The sequence below is a fragment of the Hyalella azteca genome, unplaced genomic scaffold (assembly GCF_000764305.2).
Source record: "Hyalella azteca isolate HAZT.00-mixed unplaced genomic scaffold, Hazt_2.0.2 contig7695, whole genome shotgun sequence".
Lineage (NCBI taxonomy): Eukaryota > Metazoa > Arthropoda > Malacostraca > Amphipoda > Hyalellidae > Hyalella > Hyalella azteca.
This window is the reverse complement of record NW_025937814.1, coordinates 276,229-290,173: the sequence shown is the minus strand read 5'-3', so window position 1 is coordinate 290,173 and position 13,945 is coordinate 276,229. Positions and strand designations below refer to the sequence as shown.

The window sequence follows — 13,945 nt, the reverse complement described above, 5'->3', positions numbered from 1 at the left end:
GCTTGGCAACGCGATTAAGTTTAACTTCTTTTAAATAATCATTTTGTTTTAATTTAGGGTTTTCACATTAGAAATTCAGCAATGTAGAAGTAAAGAATGATAAAGTTTTTACCAAATAAAATAATAATTAAAAGATGCTTCCGAACGTGGATATATTAAAGCCATACGAAAGGGATAATTTTAAACTGTACAATGTATTTTCAAACTAGCTTCTTGGAAAAACTGACAAATATTTTTCTTCAATTCATACGTAAAAACAATGTAATGGTCAAAATAAATAGCAGTTAATTGTTCCGATGACAAATCAACGGTAAATTGGGAATCTGAGTAAAATAAATTGCCAATCTCTGTAAAATAAAAGTTTGATTTAATCTCTGCTTAATTTACATTGCAGTTTAAAACTATTTGTTCTTTCCGCAATACCCAACGTATCGCGTTATCACAAGCATGATCTGGTAACAAATGAAATCTGTAATTTTAAATTTTGATGGTCATAGTAACTGAAAGAAGCATGCTGGAAAATCTTATAACTTCAATATCAATATTGAAACTGATTCTTTTAGTTACGTACATTGTAAATAGATTGCAATTTTGGGGTAATTGAAAGTTTATTTTCATCGAGCGAAGTTGGTCTCGTCCTCTAGTGTTTTATGTTCATGAACTGGAGTATGACTAATTAATGAGCTACGAATATGCTATAATGAATGAAAATCCAAATTTCCTCATATAAAATAATAACCATCACTCGAGGGAATTAAATTTTCCATTTTCATAAGTTGACAAGAGCAGGATGTTGCATGCTTCTAGACGGATTCTAATGAGCAAATTTGATTTGTGCAACAGCTAATAACAAATGAATTTGTATACAGGAGCAATAATTCAATATTCAATTTCAACAATATGTTGAAAAATATATCTGAAACGCTTTCATCAGAAAAAGTGCATTTTGAAAACCAAATCCCTTCAATATAATTAAAACTTCTTAATCAATCGAAAGTACTTGTAATTAAATAAGTGAAGAATAGTCTTACCCAAGCAAACGCGACCTGGAGCATCTTTTTTGGTGATCCAGAATCCGACCCAAGAGCTGCAGACGATCAGGATGCAAGGCACGTACACTTGCAGCATGAAGAAGCCAGTCAAGCGCATCAGGTGAAACTTCACCGTCAGAGTAGAGATCTCCTCTGTAGAATTCAAGCCAATAATTAGGGTGGACTGCTCAGTCAGAGTAGAGATCTCCTCTGTGAAATTCAAGCAAATAATTAGGGTGGACTGCTCAGAGTGGAGATCTCCTGTGTGAAATTCAAGCAAATCATTAGAGTGGACTGACCAGGGTAGAGATCTCCTCTGTGAAATTCAAGCCAATAATTAGGGTGGACAGCTCAGTCAGAGTAGAGATCTCCTCTGTGAAATTCAAGCAAATCATTAGGGTGGACTGCTCAGTCAGAGTAGAGATCTCTGTGAAATTCAAGTAAATCATTAGGGTGAACTGCTCAGTCAGAGTAGAGATCTCCTCTGTAAAATTAAAGCCAATCATTAGGGTGGACTGCTCAGTCAGAGTGGATATCTCTTCTGTGAAAGTAATATATAATAATGGGGTTACCAAGGAAACTGATTTTAGTTCGAGATCTACGAAGTGAAAGGTGAATAGACTATTATAGCGAACTACCAGGGCTGCTTATCCAAATGATGAATTTTTTTCCGTGAAGGTCAAGCAGATCATTATAGTGAATTGCGGGAACAGCTCGGGAAGAGTCGAATTCCCCGTCAAGTTAACATTTCAGTGGGCTGGCGGTAAAAGCAGGAAAATGAAAAATAATACAGGTAATAATACAAGTTGAGTCAGGTACATAATCTGAAATTCAGCAATTCCTTTCGAGAAAATAGGAATTCCTAATTTTGAAATATTCGTGTCGCAGCAGTAATCAAAATTATAATATGTTCAATTTTGTTAGACGTTTCCACGAGGAAAATTTTTGAGAGACAAATGAAGTACCAAAACGAATTGACCATTCAAATTACAGCAACAGCCAACAGCCTGATCGTGGCCAACGTTTATAGACTATGGATGAAAGAAGTGCTACAATTCACAATAATCATCATAACAAATAACACAGAGAGTTAAAAACTTCAAAGGGTGGTTTTGGGCATATGATTCTCGTTTATAAAGTAAAATTTACTCATTTGAAATAATTGAAAAAAGAGGTACATTCTATTTATCTGCGGAATTCTGGGATAAATTACGTGCAGACAATTAAAAGTTTGTGGTTAAGTCCGTGGAGTTTTCAAGTGCGAAATTTTTTTCAAGCAACACTTTAATAGCCGCTATTGAACGCAATAATCCTTTCTAAGAAAATCATGAAATTTGACTTACTTTATGCACTAGCATAATCCTTATAGGTTATTTCTGAGTCAATTTAGTGAAGAAAACATCGATCTGGTTGTCTGCGAGGTAAGATGGACTGATAAGGTCATGCTTTTTTTTTCAAATCTCAATAGATGTATAAGACATGGCATTATTTCTTGCTTAAGCACCATTTATCAATCAATTATCACTGATATTACAATCTCACACCTGCAAGTTGGAGATGAAACACGATCGAAATTTTATCTCATCAGATAGTCTCTATCGGGATTTGCACTAACACACCACACACACACACACACACACCAGACATTCAAAAGGAAGGTAGAACTTATACATCATGAAGTATTTACAAAGATACACCAACAAAACATTAATCGAATTACAACAAATGAGCTTCAATCTGTTTATCAAATGGTCTAAGCGATGAACACTCACATTTGACTTCCAAAAGGAAGTCAGAATTCAAACATTATGAAGTATTTACAAAGGAACACAGCATAACATTAATCGAATTACAACAAATGAGCTTCAATCTGTTAATCAAATGGTCTAAGCGGCCGTGCTTTCGTACGACAGCGATACGAGCGCAGGAAAGATACGTTATCGTATCTTTATGTACGAGTGCAGGAAAGATACGTTATCGTATTTTTATGTACGAGTGCAGGAAAGATACGTTATCGTATCTTTATGTACGAGTGCAGGAAAGATACGTTATCGTGTCTTTATCTACTAGCGCAGGAAAGATACGTTATCGTATCTTCAACTACGAGCACAGGAAAGAAACGTTATTGTATCTTTATTTACGAGCGCAGGAAAGATACGTTGTCGTATCTTTATCTACGAGCGCACGAAAGATACGTTATCGCATCTTTATCTACGAGTTCAGGAAAGATACGTTATAGTATTTTTATCTACGAGCACAGGACAGATACGTTATCGTATCTTTAGCTACGAGCGCAGGAAAGAACTTTGGCTGAGTGAGCGCGTCAGAGCGCCGCTTTAGTGCGACGCAAGTCTTGTACAGTAAGGCCGATCTTAAAGGCTCGTCTGGTCCCCTAATGCCTCAATAAATACTCCTGCAGTCGCATATTATGCTCCGGAGCTCTTCGTTTCGGCTAAACTTTGACACAGACCCTGAGGTCAGCTGGGCAGCAGGGTCGTAAAGTCTCTAGAAGTTATCCTTGAAAATTCTGAGAGATTTATGGTATTTTAAAACATTCATTGCCCAAATTTCCTTTGACTACAGTTAAAAATGTGATGCTGGATCAATAAAGGATGAGGATAATAATGGTAACACAAACGGTTAAGCTGCTGATAATAATAATTTGTTATTCATAGAAAGCGTGGGAAATTAGAAGGCTTTTATTATATTTGATGATAAATTGTTGTGATGTTAGCATTCGCAGCTAAAGGCCATTGCTAATTTGAACGTAGAGACTTGCTCTTCACGTATCACATATTTTATTCCAGAGTCTTCTCTCGAAGCTTCAATTAAAACGAAATTAATTAGAGAAGCGCAGCGAGGGAGCACGCAGCAACACTTCGCGGTCTTCCCTCTTCAGTTTTATTAACAAGTGAACCTTAATTAAGAGTATATTGAACTTCCAGGTATTTTTGTTCCACACGCTTCATTTTCGTCATAAAGAAACTAACTTGGTTGGGTTCTTATTTGGAACATTTAGTATGTTTGTTCAAAGTAAGATATAAACCGAGTTGTTTTTAGGATTAAAATGAAGATAATGCAGAAGGAAAAATTTAAAGGGACAAGCGAAAAATAATTTACGGGACCCTGCCTTCCGCAATAGCCTTCATTGAATATAAACTGAAAAATAAGAGACATTTTCATATATGCTGAGGCGTGAAGCACGCTTCGAATTGACGGCATTAAGTCGTGTTATGAGTTACCGTACAGCAATGGTTTAAGCAAAATGCTTGACGTTATTGCAAAAGTATTTTATTTCCTAACTTTCACTCATTTATGAAGAACACAACTGAGTGTAAGAATTGCGTTGTTAAGAATTGCTGTCACATCTGCTTCAACTCGAGAGCTTCGAAATAGCCTCAACATTCGAGCATCTGGTCAAAAATGATAAGCAAGGCAACACAGTCAGCGTCATTTTTCGAAATTTTGGTTTTCATAATCATTGCAGGTACAGCATTTTTTCAACACAAAGGTTCTAAAAAAGTCCAAAAACTTCTCAGTATTTACAACGTGTATTTGTACATTTGCTCCAATAGAGACAGTTACTCTAAGGTCTGCTGAAAATTGAGGAGCTACAGGCGTATTTTTCGCTTGAAAACCGAGACGCAAATTTTGCAAGAAAACTCCGGCACTTCGTCTCGTGATGGCAGAGTGCAGCTCTGAAGAACTAAGCAATGCAGCATGTCACGCTGAACGGCGTGTGAATCACTCAAAGTTTCCCTCAGTGTCGGGTATTTTTTCGGCATGAATATCAAATGCTTTCTCGCGATGCACTTTCATGCCGCACAATTTCCCCGACGGGCTCGTGCAATGTAGAGAAGGTCCTTACGTCCTAAAAAGCGCTCATTGCCTCGCAAGAAGAAATAACAGCGCATTTTTGTTATAAATTTTATATTTTTTTGCTCAGAAACTCGGTTTCCAGAAAATAAATATAAAAAAGATTGCATATCTTTTTCTTTGACTACCTTGTGACTAAATAATATCTATTGCCCACTATCAATTCAAATGTTTTTGAAAATTTAAATGGCGGAAACCATTTTCATCAATTTCATTTTTAAGTACTTAATCCACAATAGGGGATGAAATACGATTAGGCTTCTACATGCACAATGTAAAAACAATAACGTACACCATGTCATAGCATTTCACAGTCTAGTAGAATTATCGACGACTTCTTTTCAGCTTTTTAATAACTTAATAACTTGAAAATCAGGGACGTATAATTACACTAACACTAAATAAAGATACTTTTAGGCCCTCTTAAAAGTCTACATATTTATGCTTCTGCCTAGGTACTGGCTTTAAACATATTTTCCAAACTCTTGAAAAATTCTGGTTTATTAATTTTATAATATTTTTTCTAAACATTTCCCATCCCTAACTTTTGTACATATTCCTTGCATTAATAATCCGAATTTCATAAATTTAATTTTTATTCTATTTACAATAGAATTATTCATCATCATACACAGCGTTAGTTCTACAATTTGGATATTTACGCGAGTTCCCTGTGAAAATTTTCGATTCTGTCGAGTTATTATTAAAAAACCTGCGTAAAACCAAATGTGAAATTCATGATTTAGTTGGACATAATTACAGCTCAATAATCATTTTAGAAACGAATAAAAATCGTAAAAATCAGGCACCCAATCGTAAATAACTTGTGTCACAATGCCGTAAAGATCACATTAAAATCAGGGAATTTACGCATGTTGCTGAATGAAATTTTGAAGTATCTCAGAGGTTGTCAATCCCGAACTACGCCAGCTTAACCTGAGATTTCAACAAATACTAGGGAAATATGCAGATTAAAAGGGAATGCTAGTATATACGCGATAGAGTTAAATTTATTGGCTGAAATGGAATCTCATGCCTATGTTCATACCGTGGCAACTCGAAGCAAGAGGTTCGCATGATGTTCAGAACTTTTTTATAGAAACAAGTTAATATATATGTATATAGTTATATATAGTTAACAAGTTATTACAAATTATAGTTAATAATAATTTCATATTTATGAGCAACATTTCATTAATATGTGTTTAAACGATTCGCATGTTACTTCCATGCTGGTTGTGAGCTTTATCACAATAAATAATATAATCATGCATGTAGAGGATTCGCCACACAGCATTAAGTAATTAGGATTTGATAAGACTTGCTTACGACAACGAGACTTACATTAATATGGATATTGACATGGTAAATTTTATTAACATAGATCTTTTATTCACGATTTAGTCATCAACGAATGTCCCGCGTTTGCTTTCCGACATCAATTTATTAAAAAAAAAAATTTTACGAAACATGTTCACTTCAACTCACATTCGTACTAATCCCGAGCAACGGGATTAATAAAAATAATTTCTTTACGGAAGGAAACAGCACGAATATTTTCATTTTTTCGAATAAAAAATATTCTAATATTTTTTTCCTTATCTTCAAAAATTGTATTTAAAAATTCGAAACATATTTATGAAATTTTGGCTTAAATCATTTTTAGAAGAAACGCTCAGAAAAAAGTTAACTTACCCGAATATCGCCGTCCTGCGTGCATGCAATTCGTAAAGTATTTGCAGTCAATCAATTTGTTCAAAAACCAACGCAATACGAAAAAATACCTTTTGATTAGATTAAAGCATGTTTTGCAGGTAGTGAACAATTAGATGATTTTGAGTAGTAAATGTTTTGAATATTGAGTTTGCAATATTTAATTACCTCACTCCCACCTTTGTACATTTCTTGATTTTAAACTGGATGAATAACGAATATAAATTAATTGAAAGAGAATAAATAAATAAATTAACGCACACACAGACACTTCGTTACTGACCAATTCTGCGCACGGGAACAACGGCTTCGTAAGTCGAGATGTGGAAGAGTTCGTACTGAGCGATGCTGACATCAGAGTCCACCGTCACGTATTTCTGCGTATCCCACATGTACGTGACGTTCTTTGCGTCGTAGCCATCTGCAGTGGTAGTGCAAGGTACGTTACATTCACAGTATGCATACAGTATACACTATACAGTAAGGAACATTTCCATATACACACAGTATACTGTAAGGTAGATTTCCAGTACACATACAGAACAGCAAGGAACATTTCCAGTATGCATACAGCAAGGTACATTTACAGTTTAAATAGGATTGATTCCCACGGAGGCCGGGTTTCTTTCGATAGACACATTAGAATATCCCGACATACTGACCGTAGCAAAATTAAATCAAGCGCTTCAAACGACGAATGGCAAGTATCGTTTAAAGTAAAATGGAGTCATTGCTATGCATATGTAAGAGTGTAAATCATTGATTCAGAGAGGAAGGAGAAGCAAGTTCATTCAATAATTATTGCTAATGAATGTGATAAAAGTTGTTCTAATTAACTTAAAACGATTTTACAAAATTAAAAATTTCAATCATTTAAAAGAAACAACTCACATGAAGAGATGCGCAGCGGACAGGTCTGAGTGTCCAGAGGGAACTTGCGCAGATGCATCACGCAGCTCGCCCTCACCGTCAGTCTGACGTATAACAATAATACTGGACAATTTGAAAAAAATATAACTCAGTACTCACAGCAGTGAGTGACAGAGAGCGCATTTTCTCGTCGACGAAACGTGAAATCATGGACGGACAGACGGACGGATGGACGGACGGACGGACAGACGGACATGGCGAGCACAATAGTGCATTTTTTCCATAAATGAGAAAATGCGCTAAAAATACATACTATCCAGAAATACGCTAGATATGAACCTTCGTGAGTAAGAACGTTGGGAGATGCAGAGTAGTTGTCAGCGTCCATATCGTACGTGAACTATTCTTTGAAGGTCGCACTGTAGTAATGTCGCACTTTGAAGTAATGCCAGAAATAGTCTACCAAGAACACTAGTTGCTTTAGAGTGCTTATATTATGAGCAGGTTTACATTACAACTGTTAACGAAGTAGCTGGTGAGTGCAGGAAATGAGCAGTTAGCCTAGCCACATGTTAGGGAGTTGATTTCATACAAAACGCTGGACTATAGGACTTCATAAATGCACAGATCTGTCCGTCATACTCGTATTACAGGCATCTTGGCATGCCCATATCATTGCAATGACTCTTTATAGACTCTTAATTCACCTCATGGACATGTAATGCACCTCAGATGCATGTAATGCACCTCATAGACATGTAATACACCTCATATACATGCAATGCACCTCATAGACATATAATGCACATCATGGACATGTAATGCCCCTCATGGACACTGTAATGCACCTCATAGACACGTAATGCCCCTCATAGACACGTAATGCACCTCATAGACACGTAATGCCCCTCATAGACATGTAATGCACCTCATAGACATGTAATGCCCCTCATAGACATGTAATGCACCTCATAAACATGTTATGCACTTCATTGACGTTTAATGCACCTCATAGACATGTAATGCACCTCATGGACATGTAATGCACCTCACAGACACGTAATGCACCTCATAGACACATAATGTCCCTCATGGACACTGTAATGCACCTCATGGACATGTAATGCACGTCATAGGCATGCAATGCACCTCATAGACATACGCCCCTCATGGACACTGTAATGCACCTCATAGACATGTAATGCACCTCATAGACATGTCATGCACCTCATAGACATGTAATGCCCCTCATGGACACTGTAATGCACCTCATAGACATGTTATGCACCTCATGGACATGTAGACCTGTCCATCATACTGCAGACGGACGAACAAGTTGGGCGCGGTGATGGCATGAGCATAGGACTTCTTGCCGTTGATAAAGAAGGTGTCGGGTTTCCAGATCCTCTTAGCAAACATCCAATTCATGGAGAACTCCGAGCGCCCGAGGTCTGTTTTGTTGAACTTGAGTCGCGTGTCGTACCAAACCTGACGCATGTACAGCTGCATCGAGTACTCCTGTGGCAGCAAAGGTTGAGCTTTCTTAAACAATTGTAATGTGGAAATAATACAATTATTTGATCCTTTGTGTGCAGTCGGATGAGGTGTAATTCTTTAATGCATCATGAACTTTTTTTTATTCTTGCAAGGAAATCCGAAAGTATTACTGGCACCAAATAAAAGAAATTAATCCAATCATATATAAAAAGAAATGTGAGAAAATTGTGATGTTTTGATAGTGGAAAGAAGATAAGAGATTATTTATTTAGACGGAATGGACTAAATAAAACATTTCTAATCGATAGAAGAACAGGAATTGTTCATAATATAAAATAACAATATTTTAGTAAGAAGTTCTGGGATCAAGAGGCGCCTGAAAGTACTAAATTGAATTTCTTGTTTAACAAATCATTTGTAATAATAAATAAATAAATAGATTTTCTCGGACATTCAAGAAAAAATTAGCTAACAAACGCTGTACAAATATGGCCGAATTACCAATTGCAACATAATAAATTCAGAAATTTCACAGGCATAATAAGAGTTGTATTTATTCATTGCCGAGAATAATGATGAAAATCTCATGTGATCATAAAAATGGCATCAAGCTGACTCGATACAAAATAGTCAAAAACATCCTTGTTCACAAATTTAAATAAAAACCTTGAAAATTTTATAACACAACTTTATGTTTATCTCAATAAAATAAAAATAATAAATCATATAACGCACCCTTATAAAAACCCGTTCTGACTACATAAAATGCCATCGAGTCCTAGAAATATAGAAATTATTCTTCTGAGCCACAGCTGCTTTTTCCTTCTCTCTTTGATGTCGAAAACTCATAAGCAGAGACCGCATGGCTCTTACATGGCGTAAAACCTCACAATAAGACAACGTAACTCTGCGTTTGTAAACACTCGGCATGAGACTAACCTCGAGCTTCTCGGAGAAAGGGCCCATCGAGCGCACGTTCATGTTGACCATTATCTTGGTAGGCGTGCCTGTGAGAACACGAGATTATCTTCAGGTCACGAGATTAACTTCAGGTCACGAGATTAACTTGGGGCCACGAGATTATCTTTAGGTCACGAGATTAACTTCAGTCACGAGATTATCCACGAGATTAACTTCAGGTCACGAGATTAACTTCAGGTCACGAGATTAACATCAGGTCACGAGATTAACTTCAGGCCACGAGATTAACTTCAGGCCACGAGATTATCTTTAGGTCATGAGATTAACTCCAGGTCACGAGATTAACATCTGGTCACGAGATTAACTTCAGGTCATGAGATTAACTTCAGGCCTCGGGAATGTAATTTCATGACGCAAGATTAACTCAGGTCTCGAGATTAACTTCAGGTCGTGACATTAAATTCAGGTTGTGACGTTAACTTTAGTTCACAAGATAAGCTTCATTTGAACAGCAACTGATATTCAGTTCTATACCTATATATCAGCACCGAAAAATTTATGAAATTTAGTCAAACAGCTATTCGAGTTTCACAATAAAAAATGTTAATGAAAGTAATTGCAAATGAATACAGCTAGAAGTGAGCGAGATGTAGGAAATATTATAAAAAAAATTGGACAGTTTTGTTTGTAACAATTTTTTTCGACGCAAGCAGCATATGTCAAAATTTGTTATAAAAAATCCTATATAGGCTTTGATTTTCCAGAAATTCAAAGCAACTTTGTGAGTTATTAGGTAAAATTATTAACTAGTCCTGAACAACCAAGTTGGAGGCGTCAATCCTGCATGATGACTTAGTTCGATATGTAACCAAACTATATATGTTGGATATCTACAATTACTTACCGCAATGTGATTTATGCGGAGGAAGTTCGACTCAAATATTATTAATTAAATTATCGTGGTAATTATAAAATTATGCGTATTAGTATTTGTGTTATAAAATGCCGTTTAGCGGTTATAATTGTAAGGTATCATCGTTACTGAAACAAACATATGGTAATCTTATGATGAGTTAAGCGTAATTTTTTCGTATGACACCACTCAAGATTTCTTTACTAGTAAGATCGGAATAAATCTGTCCATGACGTATTTTTTAATTATTATACAGTACACGAAGTGATGGTATTATTACAATGTTCATTACATTGCTGTCAGGTGTGCCACAATTAAATTAGAGACTGACGAGTAATACGAAAAAAAGCGTTTATCACAAATACAAGGCTTTGATTTTTTATTGTGATTTATACTATGAGGAACGAATATTTCGAAGAATATCGACATTAATTTTATTTATTGACAATAAAAGAGTTCCTCCAAATAAAAAATTCCTTAGAATAATTATTTTCGAAAAATATCCGCTGTCCTCCAGCGCTAAATATAATTTTGATTAAAACTGGGTTAAAACCACAAAAAATTTCCCACGAATAAAGCTGAGCGTAAAACTTCAGTCAATTATTTAGTTAATTTGAGTTGCGAAGAGTCGTGAGGAACACAAGGCCTCCAAATTTTGTTACGTAGAACTTCCCATAAAAACGAATAAAAGTAATACTTCAAGTACATTAGTAACGTGAATAACTGGGAGTAAAATCTTGGTATCTCAGATACTTGGGTACAATTATAAATTAATGATAGAAATCACTATTTGCTGGTTACAGGGGTATAACAAATGACACTATCAATGAAATGATTTATGATTTGTTAAAAACCACAAACAAACCAAAAATAATGCGAACACTATCGTTTTATGATCAGATACGGCAGTTGTATTTAAATGTAGCGCATTCATGTTAATATGTATGTTAAATTAATGAAACTCTGAATACGTCAAGCTCATGATTTTGGTCTTAGATTTGTTAGCCACACATGGTTGCGCATATCCAGAAGTTGTGAAAGTTTATATGATTGTTATTTATTTGCAGTGCACCTTCGCCAAAACGTAATTTTAAAAGAAAGGCGAAGCATTTTATTAGCTCATGCATTTCAGAAGCCTTTAGGATCAGTTCTTTTTACCCACCGAAATGAAGATCATCATCGGTTCCACCAACATCACCACCACCATTCTTCGCCAGTGACAAATAGGGTTATGGTTTCGTCGCTTGGTTAAAGCTTCAGCGATAATAAAGGATGACTTGGAAAATAAACATTCGCATCTGACAATATAATAATGAAATGAGTCAAAATGAATGAGAGGCTGTTGAAAGCCTTAACTTTTCCAGTGCATCAACATTGTTGAGCCGCTTCCAGGGAGAAAATAACACAATATTAAAACGATAGGTTTATGCATCGCTTTCGTAAACTCTTACTCACTGAAATGCACTATTTTATTTATTATTAACGGAAGATTTTAAGTTGAGGTAAAGTGAATCGTATCGCCATAGCTTGCACTAGGAAGGAATTGGCGGTGATGATATTGGAGAACGTGACGGTCAACTCTGGAGCGTCGTGCCATCTCACCTTCTGTAAACAAGTATAACCTGGCATTATTACAAAAAACGAAAACCTTTAATAGCTGAACAGAAGAATATTTTAAATTCTACAAGTCAATTTCATTCTTATTTGTAGTGTCAACAGGCAGTGAACGGGAATCGTTTGAAAGTTAAGATTTATTTATATCAGATATTAATTATGAAAATTCATTTTTAACTTCGCCATGAGGCTGGATGGGTCAAATGTCAAATGCTTGTGAATTGAATGATAATTAATGAATCAGATAACGCCTTTCATTCTGCTCAATTCATAATTTATAAACTTAAAAACAAGAAAAATCTAACAGTCCCTGAAATCAAACAAAATACACCTTCTGAGAGATACAGGAAATGAAATGTGTCATTTTTTCATTACAAACTGTGCAAATATTATATTTCTTAACTAATTAACTAAAAAAACGATTAATATTTACGATCCTTAAAGTGATATATAACAAGAGAATACGACTAATTATTTGCCTCGTAGCTGCACATCATCAAACTTGGAAGAAATCAATTGTTCAATTGGGCAAATAATTACAAAGAATCACAAACAATTCTGCATGATATCGGTACCAATACCAGTTTCATGCACTTAAAGTTTGCCAAAATATGAACGAATTGGCGGTGATTTTTACTTGTAGTACAATGGGCACAAAGTTTTCCACCTCATCGATATACAAGTCATCAGGCATAGAACTCGTCATCAGGCATCGGACTACTAACAAGCATAACCAACGAAGAGAAATGTAGAAATCACAAATTCCTTAATTCAGAAATCGTTCACCACACAAAAAAGGTGGACGGTCTATCAATTGGCCAGTTCGCTGAAGCTGTTGAGAATAATGCAGACACAGGAATGAATAGATGAGAGAAACAGCGAAGTAATAAGTGAAGTGCAATAGAGACGAAATAACTTGGTAAATATGTCGGTCGCATGGACAAAATGCACTTGGAAGGGATGTATAATTTTAAGGAATCCTGCCAACCGATAAAGAGTAACCGTAAAGGCAACAAAAACTTGTACTTGATATCATCAGTACGGTTTCATCAGCGAACTGATAACATCAGCACGACGGCATCAGCGAACTGATATAATAAGCTCGCGGCATCAGCAAACTGATAACATATTCACGGCGGTATCAGTGAACTGATATCATCGGCGCGACGACATCCGCCGTGCTGATAACATCAGCACGGCGGTATCAGTGAACTGATAACATCAGCACGACGGTATCAGTGAATAACATCATCACGGTGGTATCAGTGAAATGATAACATCAGCACGCCGGTATTGTATCAGTGAACTGATAACATCAGCACGGCGGTATCAGTGAACTGATAACATCAGCACGGCGGTATCAATGAACTGATAACATCAGCACGGCGGCATCAGCGAACTGATAACATCAGCACAGCGATATCAGTGAACTGATATCACCGGCGCGATGACATCAGCGAACTGATAACATCAGCACGGCGGTATCAGTGAACTGATAACATCAGCACGG

The 13,945-nt window shown here is 36.1% G+C and overlaps 1 protein-coding gene across 6 annotated transcripts in view; it reads right to left on the bottom strand.

Moving 5' to 3' along the window:
* LOC108673826 (gamma-aminobutyric acid receptor subunit alpha-2) overlaps positions 1-13,945 on the bottom strand; it is a 38,196-nt gene that overhangs the window by 5,465 nt on the left and 18,786 nt on the right. For 4 of the 6 annotated variants that reach the window (XM_018161704.2, XM_018161705.2, XM_047881356.1 and 1 more), the window contains 5 exons: positions 9,927-9,994; positions 8,779-9,008; positions 7,512-7,594; positions 6,904-7,041; positions 1,032-1,184 (listed from right to left, as the gene is read on the bottom strand). In XM_018161704.2, coding sequence (XP_018017193.2) covers positions 1,032-1,184; positions 6,904-7,041; positions 7,512-7,594; positions 8,779-9,008; positions 9,927-9,994 — 672 coding nt within the window. Of the gene's footprint in view, positions 1-1,031; positions 1,185-6,903; positions 7,042-7,511; positions 7,595-8,778; positions 9,009-9,926; positions 9,995-10,812; positions 10,835-11,983; positions 12,032-13,945 lie in introns of those variants that run through there. The other 2 variants (XM_047881357.1, XM_047881358.1) reach the window with 2 other exon arrangements.